The sequence below is a fragment of the Liolophura sinensis genome, chromosome 2 (assembly GCF_032854445.1).
Source record: "Liolophura sinensis isolate JHLJ2023 chromosome 2, CUHK_Ljap_v2, whole genome shotgun sequence".
In the NCBI taxonomy this organism is placed as follows: domain Eukaryota; kingdom Metazoa; phylum Mollusca; class Polyplacophora; order Chitonida; family Chitonidae; genus Liolophura; species Liolophura sinensis.
Genome location: NC_088296.1, coordinates 27,202,874 through 27,217,407, shown reverse-complemented (window position 1 = coordinate 27,217,407; position 14,534 = coordinate 27,202,874). Strand labels below are relative to the sequence as shown.

Genomic DNA, 14,534 nt, shown 5'->3' with positions numbered 1-14,534 from the left:
AGGTTGTACGTTAGTTTGACAGTTCTAGGTAGAGTTCTCTGGACTAGAACAAGCCCAGCCATCAGGTGATACTTTAGTGTGACGGTTCTAGGTAGAGTTCTCCGGACTAGAACAAGCCCAGCCGTCAGGTGATACTTTAGTATGACAGTTTTAGGTACAGTTCTCGGACTAGATGAAGCCAAGCCGTGAGGTTGTACGCTAAAATGACAGTTCTAGGTAGAGTTCTCGGACTAGAAAGAGCCAAGCCGCTAGGTGGCACGTTAGTATGACAGTTCTAGGTACAGTTCTCGGACTAGATGAAGCCAAGCCGTCAGGTTGTACGTTAGTATGACAGTTTTAGGTAGAGTTCTCTGGACTAGAGCAAGACCAGCGGTCAGGCTGTACGCTAGTATGACAGTTCTAGGTAGAGTTCTCGGACTAGATGAAGCCAAGCCGTGAGGTTGTACGTTAGTATGACGGTTTTAGGTAGAGTTCTCGAACTAGAACAAGCCAAGCCGTCAGGTTGTACGCTAGTATGACAGTTCTAGGTACAGTTCTCTGGACAAGAACAAGCCCAGCCGTCAGGCGGTACGTTAGTATGACTGTTCTAGGCACAGTTCTCCGGACTAGAACAAGCCAAGCCGCTAAGTGGCACGTTAGTATGACAGTTCTAGGTACAGTTCTCGGACTAGATGAAGCCAAGCCGCTAGGTGGCACGTTAGTATGACCGTTCTAGGTACAGTTCTCTGGACTAGAACAAGCCAAGCCGCCAGGTTTTACGTTAGTATGACAGCTCAAGGTACAGTTCTCTGGACTAGAACAAGCCAAGCCGTCAGGCCGTACGTTAGTATGACAGTTCTAGCTAGAGTTCTCTGGACTAGAACAAGCCCAGCCGTTAGGCCGTACGTTACTATGACAGTTCTAGTTACAGTTCTCTGGACAAGAACAAGCCCAGCCGTCAGGTTGTATGTTAGTATGACAGTTCTAGCTAGAGTTCTCTGGACTAGAACAAGCCCAGCCGTCAAATCGTACGTTACTATGACAGTTCTAGTTACAGTTCTCTGGACAAGAACAAGCCCAGCCGTCAGGTTGTACGTTAGTATGACAGTTCTAGGTAGAGTTCTCGGACTAGAACAAGCTAAGCCGTCAGGTTGTACGTTAGTATGACGGTTTTAGGTAGAGTTCTCGAACTAGAACAAGCCAAGCCGTCAAGTTGTACGCTAGTATGACAGTTCTAGGTACAGTTCTCTGGACAAGAACAAGCCCAGCCGTCAGGCGGTACGTTAGTATGACTGTTCTAGGCACAGTTCTCCGGACTAGAACAAGCCAAGCCGCTAAGTGGCACGTTAGTATGACAGTTCTAGGTACAGTTCTCGGACTAGATGAAGCCAAGCCGCTAGGTGGCACGTTAGTATGACCGTTCTAGGTACAGTTCTCTGGACTAGAACAAGCCAAGCCGCCAGGTTTTACGTTAGTATGACAGCTCAAGGTACAGTTCTCTGAACTAGAACAAGCCAAGCCGTCAGGCCGTACGTTAGTATGACAGTTCTAGCTAGAGTTCTCTGGACTAGAACAAGCCCAGCCGTCAGGCCGTACGTTACTATGACAGTTCCAGTTACAGTTCTCTGGACAAGAACAAGCCCAGCCGTCAGGTTGTATGTTAGTATGACAGTTCTAGCTAGAGTTCTCTGGACTAGAACAAGCCCAGCCGTCAAATCGTACGTTACTATGACAGTTCTAGTTACAGTTCTCTGGACAAGAACAAGCCCAGCCGTCAGGTTGTACGTTAGTATGACAGTTCTAGGTAGAGTTCTCGGACTAGAACAAGCTAAGCCGTCAGGTTGTACGTTAGTATGACAGTTCTAGGTAGAGTTCTCGGACTAGAACAAGCCAAGTCGCCAGGCCGTACGTTAGTATGACAGTTCTAGGTAGAGTTCTCTGGACTAGAACAAGCCCAGCCGTCAGGCGTACGTTAGTATGACAGTTCTAGGTACAGTTCTCGGACTAGATGAAGCCAAGCCGTCAGGTTGTACGTTAGTATGACAGTTTTAGGTAGAGTTCTCTGGACTAGAGCAAGACCAGCGGTCAGGCTGTACGCTAGTATGACAGTTCTAGGTACAGTTCTCGAACTAGATGAAGCCAAGCCGTGAGGTTGTACGTTAGTATGACGGTTTTAGGTAGAGTTCTCTGGACTAGAACAAGCCAAGCCGTCAGGTTGTACGCTAGTATGACAGTTCTAGGTACAGTTCTCTGGACTAGAACAAGCCCAGCCGTCAGGTTGTACGCTAGTATGACTGTTCTAGGCACAGTTCTCCGGACTAGAACAAGCCAAGCCGCTAAGTGGCACGTTAGTATGACAGTTCTAGGTACAGTTCTCGGACTAGATGAAGCCAAGCCGCTAGGTGGCACGTTAGTATGACAGTTCTAGGTGCAGTTCTTGGACTAGCCAGTATGACCGTTCTAGGTACAGTTCTCTGGACTAGAACAAGCCAAGCCGCCAGGTTTTACGTTAGTATGACAGCTCAAGGTACAGTTCTCTGGACTAGAACAAGCCAAGCCGTCAGGCCGTATGTTAGTATGACAGTTCTAGCTAGAGTTCTCTGGACTAGAACAAGCCCAGCCGTCAGGCCGTACGTTAGTATGACAGTTCTAGCTAGAGTTCTCTGGACTAGAACAAGCCCAGCCGTCAAATCGTACGTTACTATGACAGTTCTAGTTACAGTTCTCTGGACAAGAACAAGCCCAGCCGTCAGGTTGTACGTTAGTATGACAGTTCTAGGTAGAGTTCTCGGACTAGAACAAGCTAAGCCGTCAGGTTGTACGTTAGTATGACAGTTCTAGGTACAGTTCTCTGGACTAGAACAAGCCCAGTCGTCAAGCCGTACGTTAGTATGACAGTTCTAGGTACAGTTCTCGGACTAGAACAAGCCAAGTCGCCAGGCCGTACGTTAGTATGACAGTTCTAGGTAGAGGTCTCCGGACTAGAACAAGCCCAGCCGTCAGGCGTACGTTAGTATGACAGTTGTAGGTACAATTCTCTGGACTAGATGAAGCCAAGCCGTGAGGTTGTACGTTAGTATGACAGTTCTAGGTATACTTCTCTGGACTAGAACAAGCCAAGCCGTCAGGCGGTACGTTAGTATGACAGTTTTAGGTAGAGTTCTCTGGACTAGAACAAGCCCAGCCGTCAGGTGATACTTTAGTATGACAGTTCTAGGTAGAGTTCTCTGGACTAGAACAAGCCCACCCGTCAGATGATACTTTAGTATGACAGTTCTAGGTAGAGTTCTCGGACTAGAACAAGACCAGCCGTCAGGCCGTACGTTATTATGACAGTTCTAGGTAGAGTTCTCTGGACTAGAACAAGCCCAGCCGTCAGGCCGTACGTTAGTAAGACAGTTCTAGGTAGAGTTCTCTGGACTAGAACAAACCCAGCCGCCAGGCCGTACATTAGTATGACAGTTCTAGGTAGAGTTCTCTGGACTAGAACAAGCCCAGCCCTCAGGTCGTACGTTAGTATGACAGTTCTAGGTAGAGTTCTCTGGACTAGAACAAGTCCTGCCGTCAGGCCGTACGTTAGTATAACAGTTCTAGGTAGAGTTCTCTGGACTGGAACAAGCCCAGCCGTCAGGCCGTACGTTAGTATGACAGTTCTAGGTAGAATTCTCTGGACTAGAACAAGCCCAGCTGTCAGGCCGTACGTTAGTATGACAGTTCTAGGTAGAGTTCTCTGGACTAGAACAAGCCAAGCCGTCAGGCCGTACGCTAGTATGACAGCTCAAGGTAGAGTTCTCTGGACTAGAACAAGCCTAACCGTCAGGCAGTACGTTAGTATGACAGTTCTAGGCACAGTTTTCTGAAGTAGAGTAAGACCAGCCGTCAGGCGGTACGTTAGCATGACAGCTCTAGGTAGAGTTCTCTGGACTAGAACAAGCCCAGCCGTCAGGCCGTACGTTAGTATGACAGCTCAAGGTACAGTTCTCTGGACTAGAACAAGCCAAGCCGTCAGGCTGTACGTTAGTATGACAGCTCAAGGTGGAGTTCTCTGGACTAGAACAAGCCCAGCCGTCAGGCCATACGTTAGTATGACAGTTCTAGGTAGAGTTCTCTTTACTAGAACAAGCCAAGCCGTCAGGTTGTACGTTAGTATGACAGCTCAAGGTACAGTTCTCTGGACTAGAACAAGCCAAGACGTCAGGCCATACGTTAATATGACAGTTCTAGGTGCAGTTTTCGGACTAGAACAAGTCAAGCCGTCAGGCCGTATGTTAGTATAACAGTTCTAGGTGTAGTTCTCTGGACTAGAACAAGCCAAACCGCCAGGTTTTACGTTAGTATGACAGCTCCAGGTACAGTTCTCCGTACTAGAACAAGCCAAACCGCCAGGTTGTATGTTAGTATGACAGCTCAAGGTACAGTTCTCTGGACTAGAACAAGCCAAGCCGTCAGGTTGTACATTAGTATGACAGTTCCAGGTAAAGTTCTCTGGACTAGAACAAGCCAAGCCGTCAGGCCGTACGTTAGTATGACAGTTCTAGGTAGAGTTCTCGGACTAGAACAAGCCAACCCGTCAGGCGGTACGTTAGTATGACAGTTCTAGGTAGAGTTCTCGGACTAGAACAAGCCAACCCGTCAGGCGGTACGTTAGTATGACAGCTCTAGGTACACTTTTCTGGACTAGAACAAGCCAAGCCGTCAGGCGGTACGTTAGTATGACAGTTTTAGGTAGAGTTCTCTGGACTAGAACAAGCCAAGCCGCCAGGTTTTACGTTAGTATAACAGTTCTAGGTATAGTTCTCTGGACTAGAACAAGCCAAGCCGCTAGGTAGCACGTTAGTATGACTGTTCTAGGTACAATTCTCGGACTAGATGAAGCCAAGCCGTCAGGTTGTACGTTAGTATGACAGTTTTAGGTACAGTTCTCTGGACTAGAACAAGCCCAGTCGTCAAGCCGTACGTTAGTATGACAGTTCTAGGTACAGTTCTCTGGACTAGAACAAGCCCAGTCGTCAGGACTTACGATAGTATGACAGTTCTCGGACTAGAGGAAGCCAAGTCGTCATTTCATTAACCGTTCTGACTGGCCCCGATAGCACAGTTGGTAGAGCGCCCGCCTCGGGAGCAGTAGATACAGGGTCAATCCAAGGTCCAACCTTAAAAGAGGAAGTTATAACTTCCTCGCTTGGCGTTTAGCGTGAAGGGTAGTGCAACGACTTGTTGACCCGTAACAGTATAAGGCCTCGTGCTGGACACAACCGAAGTATGATAAGGTCCACCTTATTCTTCATTTTCACCATTTTCATGACTGCCTAAGGGCTCCATTGCCGTAAGGTAGGCCTAAATATTAGAAGAGTTTTATATTCTGAAGATTACTGCGGGTAAGTTAGGGAAAATTACGTGAAAGCGTAATTGTTGCATTTTCTGAAGGTACATAAGTTGGTTATTGGGGGCAAGTGACGAAAAATTAGGTGAAAGCGTAAGTGTTTAATATTCTGAAGGTACATAAGTTGGTTATTGGGGGCAAGTGACGAAAAATTCGATGAAAGCGTAAGTGTTTAATATTCTGAAGGTACAAAAGCTAGTCACTGGGCGCAAGTTACTGAAAATTAGGCTTGTATCGATTTTTTATGATTTATGATTCTTCTGAAGTGTATAGACTCTGTAACATGTTAACCTGTACAAAAACATACAGTTAACCTGTACAAAAACATACAGTTAACCTGCACAAAAACATACAGTTAACCTGTAAGAAAACATACAGGTAACCTGTACAAAAACATACAGTTAACTTGTACGAAAACATACAGTTAACCTGTACGGAAACATACAGTTAACCTGTACAAAAACATACAGTTAACCTGTACAAAAACATACAGTTAACCTGTACGAAAACATACAGTTAACCTGTACGAAAACATACAGTTTACCTGTACAAAAAGATACAGTTAACCTGTACGAAAACATACAGGTAACCTGTACAAAAACATACAGTTAACCTGTACGAAAACATACAGTTATCTTGTACAAAAACATACAGTTAACCTGTACAAAAACATACAGTTAACCTGTACAAAAACATACAGTTAACCTGTACGAAAACATACAGTTTACCTGTACGAAAACATACAGTTATCCTGTACAAAAACATACAGTTTACCTGTACGAAAACATACAGTTTACCTGTACGAAAACATAGTTAACCTGTACAAAAACATACAGTTAACCTGCACAAAAACATACAGTTAACCTGTACAAAAACATACAGTTAACCTGTACAAAAACATACAGTTAACCTGTACGAAAACATACAGTTAACCTGTACAAAAACAGTCCTTGTCCTATACACGCCAACTGGCGTCTTCTGACCAAAGCCTCGTGCGGTTTTGATGTAAGCCTATATTAGAAGAGAACAATTTTTTATTTGTGATTTAATTCTTATCAGTGTAGAGTTTAAACCAGAAGCGTTTCTGTGTATATGTTATCAGATGTTCTCGCGATCGTGGATTTCACTGCATTTACTTCTCTCTTCAGAAATTACGGAAACATGTATCCCTCGGAAAATGGACCGTGCAAGATGCGTTAATATAACATACTCAGCTGGCGATCCGTGAGGGCGATGTTTGGAAAATTTCGTGCAATACAGTAGCGGAACTTGCAGGATATTAACCCAAATTACCATTTCTTAGGCCTTGCCACATCTTTGTCATGGTAAACACTAGAGAATGTCACAAATACAAATATCACAGTATACATTCTCCACGACTGCGGGTAGTGGTACATGAGCTTTTGCTTGTAGCCTGCAGTTTCTGAAAACCAACACGCTGTGGAGAACGTTGTACACACAAACCACGGTGGGGTCCACTTTCGATACTGACAGCCTTGAATCTTGCTAGTAAGCTGTATGTTTCAAGAATCTAGGCGTACACACAAATTTTCCGGCGTATTCAGTACATCATTTTAGAAGCATATCATCTACTTTTAAGCATTTTCACGACTGCACACCCTTTGTCTGTAGCTCTGCATGGTGTCAAGGTCAAATGACACAACCGAAGTATGATAAGGTCCACCTTATTCTTCATTTTCACCATTTTGATGACTGCCTAAGGGCTCCATTGCCGTAAGGTAGGCCTAAATATTGGATGAGTTTTATATTCTGAAGATTACTGCGGGTAAGTTAGGGAAAATTACGTGAAAGCGTAAGTGTTGCATTTTCTGAAGGTACATAAGTTGGTTATTAGAGGCAAGTCAGGGAAAATTCCGTAAAAAATGTAAGTGTACTATATTCTGAAGGTACATAAGTTGGTTATTGGGGCAAGTGAAGAAAAATTAGGTGAAAGAGTAAGTGTTTTATATTCTGCAGTTACATAAGTTGGTTATTAGAGGTAAGTTGCGGAAAATTACGTGAAAGCGTAAGTGTTTAATATTCTGAAGGTACAAAACCTGGTTATTAGGCGCAAGTTAGGCCTACTGAAAATTAGGTTTGTATCGATTTTTTATGATTTATGATTCTCCTGAAGTGTATAGACTCTGTAACATGTTAACCTGTACAAAAACATACAGTTAACCTGCACAAAAACATACAGTTAACCTGTACAAAAACATACAGTTAACCTGCACAAAAACATACAGATAACCTGTACGAAAACATACAGGTAACCTGTACAAAAACGTACAGTTAACCTGTACGAAAACATACAGTTAACCTGTACAAAAACATACAGTTAACCTGTACAAAAACATACAGTTAACCTGTACGAAAACATACAGTTTACCTGTACGAAAACATACAGTTAACCTGTACAAAAACATACAGTTAACCTGCACAAAAACATACAGTTAACCTGCACAAAAACATACAGTTAACCTGCACAAAAACATACAGTTAACCTGCAAGAAAACATACAGGTAACCTGTACAAAAACATACAGTTAACCTGTACGAAAACATACAGTTAACTTGTACAAAAACATACAGTTAACCTGTACAAAAACATACAGTTAACCTGTACAAAAACATACAGTTAACCTGTACGAAAACATACAGTTTACCTGTACGAAAACATACAGTTAACCTGTACAAAAACATACAGGTAACCTGTAGGAAAACATACAGGTAACCTGTACGAAAACATACAGTTAACCTGTACGAAAACATACAGTTAACCTGTACGAAAACATACGGTAGAATAATTTTCTAAAATGAATAATTATCCACATTAAAAATTATACAACCAAAGGTTTATTTATTTATTTTATTTCGTTGTTTTTCACTCAGTACTCAACAATATTTTACTTATACGACCGCGGCCTGTATTATGGTAGAAGGAATAAGGGCACAGGCCCGGCGAAACCCACAAATACACCCATAAGTGTATTTCAAGAAAGGCATACAATGTACAAAATGAAGTAGATAAATTAGATGAAGTTTATCATGGGTGTACTTCCGTGTTCGCTATTACTGCACACAGAATGTATGTTTTTAGTCATTTACCTAAATTCGGTTGTCTGCAAAATCAGTACTCGCGATCAAAATTGCCTTTAGTCGTAAGATCCTAAGCTCTACATTGCTCTCCTGTGCATTGGAATGTCAGCTCACATAGCCTTCTTCCAGAAGAAATCTCTCCACAGCAGTATTCCAACATCGTTAATGATTTCAGCTCATTAAAACGCCATGCCGAAGACACCAGTCACAATGCCGACAAGTTGACAGAACGTGCCGAATATCTGACCGCCAGGTGGGACACATGAAGCACAATACCGAAATATTCACAGTGTTACCTGACTGTCAACCCACTGCTAAAACATCAGGCACATTCACTGAAATTCCATGCCGAAATCATAAGAAATGACAGTGCCCTGTGTATGTTTTGGAATGATTTCTTACAGTTTATTCTGTAAGACCATCCATTCAACTTTGAAATTTTACATTGTCTTTATATACTGAGCAATTCCTTTGTGGTATTCAAGTTCCTCTGTCATGACCAAAGGTAAACCACCCAGGACCATCGAGTCGTAGTTATTTTGCTTGCCTTTTTTGAATCCAAACTTTTCAAAAATTCGCCCAGAAAACTGGCTGGAAGCCTCAGCAATGACTAGTCGGATGTTTTTGTCTTGAATTAGGTTGAGTGTACCATCAACCAGTCTAGACGCAATCCCCTGCTTCTGGTACTTCTCCGCCACCCCAAGCCCTCGAAAACTCGCGTATCTATCCACGCCATACTTCTCAAAGATATTTTCACCGGCGTGAACGCTGCCTAGACCTTCGAAAAGCCTTGCCAGTCTTCTCGTTTTTGGATCATCCAGGGAAAACGGCATGACATCTGGTTTGTCCTTGTAGACTATGGCGGCAAATCTGATACCAATTATTTCCCCTGTTTTCGTGTCAATGGCTACCATGGAGACACCATCGCTTAGGAATGACGGGAAGGCTTCATTCAGCCACAGGTTTCCATCCACTTCTGCATCTAGATTCACTGCTCGACTCAAAGGATCCAAGCGGAAAAACTCCTGACAGACAAACTTCCGGGCTCCGCCTTCGTCATTCTCTTGAAGCTTTCGGATTTGAACGTTCGCCATAGCGCTGCAAACACATAATATATTCTAAAAGTAAAAAAAAAAACAAACATACGGAGTACAACCGGTGACCGAGCTGATAAGTTTACTGCATTCATTTTAACTATTTGGGCGAATGTTTAAAAAATAGCAACTTATAGGCTCCCTATCATGAGGCTTTAAGCAGAATTAGGCAAAAACTATGCAGTGTTGTTAACTGCAATTTACAGTACTAGAGGTAATAGGTTTTCTGTACAGGGTATTCCTTTGTACAAACCCATCAAACGTACAAACCCATCAAACGTACAAATCCATCAAACGTACAAACTCATCAAACGTACAAATCCATCAAACGTACAAATCCATCAAACGTACAAACCCATCAAACCTACAAACCCATCAAACGTACAAACCCATTAAACGTACAAATCCATCAAACGTACAAACCCATCAAACGTACAAACCCATCAAACGTACAAATCCATCAAACGTACAAACCCATCAAACGTACAAATCCATCAAACGTACAAACCCATCAAACGTACAAACTCATCAAACGTACAAACCCATCAAACGTACAAATCCATCATACGTACAAACTCATCAATACGAACAAGGGGAGACAAAAACCAGCCCTTATGTCAGTGGTTTGGTATCGTTTTATAAATTCCTGAATCCTGATCCTGGTCACCACTAAAATTTAATGGTCTGGTCCCTAGGGCATTGCCAAATCGCGCACAAAATTTAATGGACTGGTCCTTAGGGTAGTGACAAACCGTGCATAAAATATAGTGGACTGGTCCCTAGAGCGTTGCTAAACCGTGCACAAAATGTAATGGGCTGATCCCTAGAGCAATGCTAAACCTTGCACAAAATATAATGGACTGGTCCTTAGGGTATTGCCAAACCGTGCACAAAATATAATGAACTGTCCTTTAGGGTATTTCAAAACCGTGTATAAAACATAATGGAATGGTCCTTAGGGTATTGCCCAAACGTGCACAAAATTATATGGAATTGTCCTGAGGGTAAGGTCAACCCGTGAAGAAAATATAATGGACTGGCCCTTAGGGTATTGCCAAGCCGTTAAGAAAAATTCATCCAAATCTCTTACATATGTTCTTTTTTTCTCATAAAATTGCTGAGTTTGTGGTCTTGGGTTCCCCCCGGGCTCTGCCTTGATTCCTCTGACGCCATCGCCAGATTTTGGCACAATGACGCGAAGCCATGGCACGATGGCATAAAGCGATGGTACCATTGCACGAAGCGATGGCATGATGACATGAAGCGATGGCAAGAGTGCACGAAGCGATAATACGATGACATAAAGCGATGGCACGATGGCATGAACGATGGTACAATCACAGGAAGCGATGATGGCACGATGATGTGAAGCGTTTGCACATTGGCACGAAAACCACGGTACGATGGCACGAAGCGATGACACGATGGTATGAAGCGATGGCACGATGATGCGAAGTGATGGCACGACTGGGCGAAGCGATGATAACATGGTATGAATCGATGACACGATGATGCGAAGCGATGACACAGTGGCACGAAGCTATGGTAAGATGGCACGAAGTGAGGACACGATGATGTGAGGCGATGGCACGATTGCACGAAACGATGATACGTTTGTGAGAAGCGATGGCACGATGGCACGAAGCAATGCTAGTTTCGTGCACGGTGCCATCGTGCGATCGGTTTTAAGACAAATGACTTGGTCATTATGGTAGATACGTGTACATTTTATTACTACAGTATGTTTCTTTTAATCAGTCGTCTATAGTCTGCTATCCGTAAAATTAGTCGCTACCAAGATTGCCTTTCATTAGTGACATGTAACTCAACAAGCTAAATGAACATAGACTTGTGAATAGAGCTGGTGTTATTAAGTGTCAGTGATTATAGGGAACTATGGTAACTAGTATGACTGATTTTACAGACAACTCAATTATATGCCAATGGCTAAAAGAAATAGACTATAGTTCCCCTTCCTGTGTGTATACGCTTAAGGATAAACGCTCGACGCTAAACAAATCCATGTGGGTACGTGTAAAAACATTTTCGACAAGTATAAGTAGGGGGAAATAAAAATAAAAACCGCAATGCACTGCTTTGGAAACGTGAGTATTCTTCGGAGGGCGATGGCACGAAGCGAAGACACGATAGCACGAAGCGATTACACGATGACATCATACCATCGCTTCGCATCATCGTGCCATTGTTTCGTACCATCGCGAGTCGATGGAGCGATGGTACGATGACGGCGTTATCCGGCTTCCATACTTAATATTATAGGCCTATCTCATCATTCTTTACTGGGTCAGCTTGACGATATAGGCGCTATAACTTTGTGCGTAGCAACTACTGTGCAGTGTTATAAAGAAGAGTAGGTCAAACCTGTATACGAATACAGCAGTGTGGCGTAACTACATAACAGCCCTGTCAATGTCAACACCGCTTATAAGCAGAGTGACCCATATAAACCTCGATGATTTCAGATTTTTTTTATCTCTCCTACAAGTTTATTCACGACAAATGTATGGGATATCGTTATGATAATTGACTATTTTATTGAATGTATCACGTCAACATAGATGCTCTGTTAACTTAGGTATGATACTGGGTAATTACTTGAGATACACACACCCGCCTAGGTTGGTCTAACGGATGATATACTTACATCTGCTCTCAGCAAGGTTCTTCGCCGTCCTGTGTGCGCCGTACTTATAGTTTAAAGAAAGGAACTATACAGTACTACACCTATGTGCGTGTACAAGTCGCTGTTATAGTGCTTCTACAAACAGGCGCTCCCGCTAAGGCAGCTTCGCGCTATGTCACGACTGTGCTAGAACCCCACAGGTTTTCCTCAGTTTGTCTCTCCAGCGCGCATGTCATTGGCTGGGGTTCTATCCGGCGATGAAATACCGATGCAGGAGAGGTGGTAAAGGTCGTTAAAGGAACCAATGACGTTTGGCTAGCTTAAATGGTTACAGTAAACAATCATACTACAGCGCTGCCTCGTTATAATATCATTTATTTTTTTTTGTTTTATTGGTTTTTATGCCGTACTCAAGGATATTTCACCCACAGTATTACGGTGAGAGGAAACCGGACAAACCCCGGGGAAAATTACGGACAGGACACAACCAGTTCCAATATTAGAGACATGACACCACAGCCAGCTCCAGTATTACGGAAATGACACTCCAACTAATTCCAGTATTACGGACATGACACCTCAACCAGTTATAGTATTGCGGACATGAGACGCCAACCAGTTCCAGTATTACGGACATGACACTTAAACCAGTTACATCATTACGAGCATGACACACAAACCAGATACAATATTAAGGGCATGATATTCCAGCCAATACAAAAATCACAGACAATTCACCCAAACCAGTTCCAATATTACAGACATGACATCTAAACCAGTCACAACATCACGGCCATGACACACAAACCAGTTCCAATATTACAGACATGACACCTGAACCAGTCACAGAATTACAGGCCAGTTTCAGAATTACTGATATAACACCCAACCAATTCCAATAGTACGGACAACCAGGTTTAGTAGTCCAGGCATGGAACTCAAGTCAGTTACAGTATTACGAACATGACCCACCAAACAGGTCCACAATTACGAGCTTGACACTCTAACCCGCTATATTATTGCGAACACAACTCCTAAAACTGGTACAATGAAACAGACATCACTCCCAAACCAGTTTCAGCATTACTGATCTAAAACCCATCCAATTCCAATAGAACGGACATGTCACGACAACCAGGTCCAGTAGTCCAGGCAGGGAACTCATGTCAGTTACAGTATTACCGACATGACACACCGATCAGTTACAGTATTATGATCCTGACAAACCAACCAGTTCCACTATCACGGACAGGACAAATCAACCAGTTACACTATTACGGACAGGACAAACCAACCAGTTACACTGTTACGGACAGGAAAGAACAAACAAGATATACTGTTACCAACATGACACACCAATCAGTTACAATGTTACGGATATGACACATCAACCAGCTACAGTATTACGATCCTCACAAACTAACCAGTTCCACTATTACGGACAAGACTCACCAACCAGTTAGAGTATTACAGACACGATAAACCAACCAGTCACAACATTATGGACGTGACACCCGAAAAGTAACAGTATAACGGACACGACACGCCAACAAGTTACAGTAGTACTGACATGACACCCAAACCAGTTCCAGTAATACGGGCATAACACATTCAGCTAAGCCTGCTCCTGCTGAGCAGCGTGGACCTTCCAGTCCCACAACTGTGTCACGGTATTCCAGCTCAGCGATACTTGACCTTGCTAAAATGCCTGAATTAAAGACACACGTCTCAAAGTGGCCTGGACAACTCATCCATGCCGCAGTGCCTCAGTGAAACACCGGCTACGATGACAAACAATACTGATGTTCTAGTGTTATAATTGTGACTTCAACTCGAGCTCATGCTGGCCTCCTTACCGGTCGTGAGTGGGAATGTCTGCCAGTAACTTTACAGCTCTTTAACACATAAGCTGCCGACAATGCCGACATGTTCAAAATCTTGCTCTAAACTAAAAGGCCATGCCGAATACATCAAGCATGAAGTCTAAATATATACAGCCTTGAACGAAACGACATGCTGTGGACACCAATTATACGGTGAAATATTTACAATCTTGGCCTAAACGAAACGTCATGCAGAGGACATCAAACCGACAAAAGACAGTGTACTTTTGGAATTGTTTTGTATTCTTGTGTCAAACAGCTTATTCCGGAAGACTGAAGCATCCACTGATTATGGATCTTTTTACAGAGTCTTTATATACTGAACAATTCCTTTGTGGTATTCAAGTTCCTTCGTCATAACCAAACCTTCTCCGCCAAGAACCATGGAGTCATAGTTATTCTGGTTGCCTTTCTTGAATCCAAACCTCTCAAAAATCCGCCCTGACAAATGAC

General features: G+C 43.1%; 1 protein-coding gene across 1 annotated transcript; it reads right to left on the bottom strand.

Moving 5' to 3' along the window:
• Positions 1 to 8,138: 8,138 nt before the first annotated feature.
• Positions 8,139 to 12,403, bottom strand: LOC135463132 (arylalkylamine N-acetyltransferase 1-like). The gene is made up of 2 exons (XM_064740449.1): positions 12,220 to 12,403; positions 8,139 to 9,558 (listed from the first exon to the last, which is right to left on the bottom strand). Exon 2 carries the CDS (start codon positions 9,552 to 9,554, stop codon positions 8,901 to 8,903), a length of 654 nt encoding a protein of 217 aa, XP_064596519.1. The 5' UTR covers positions 9,555 to 9,558; positions 12,220 to 12,403; the 3' UTR covers positions 8,139 to 8,900.
• Between the last annotated feature and the right edge of the window lie 2,131 nt (positions 12,404 to 14,534).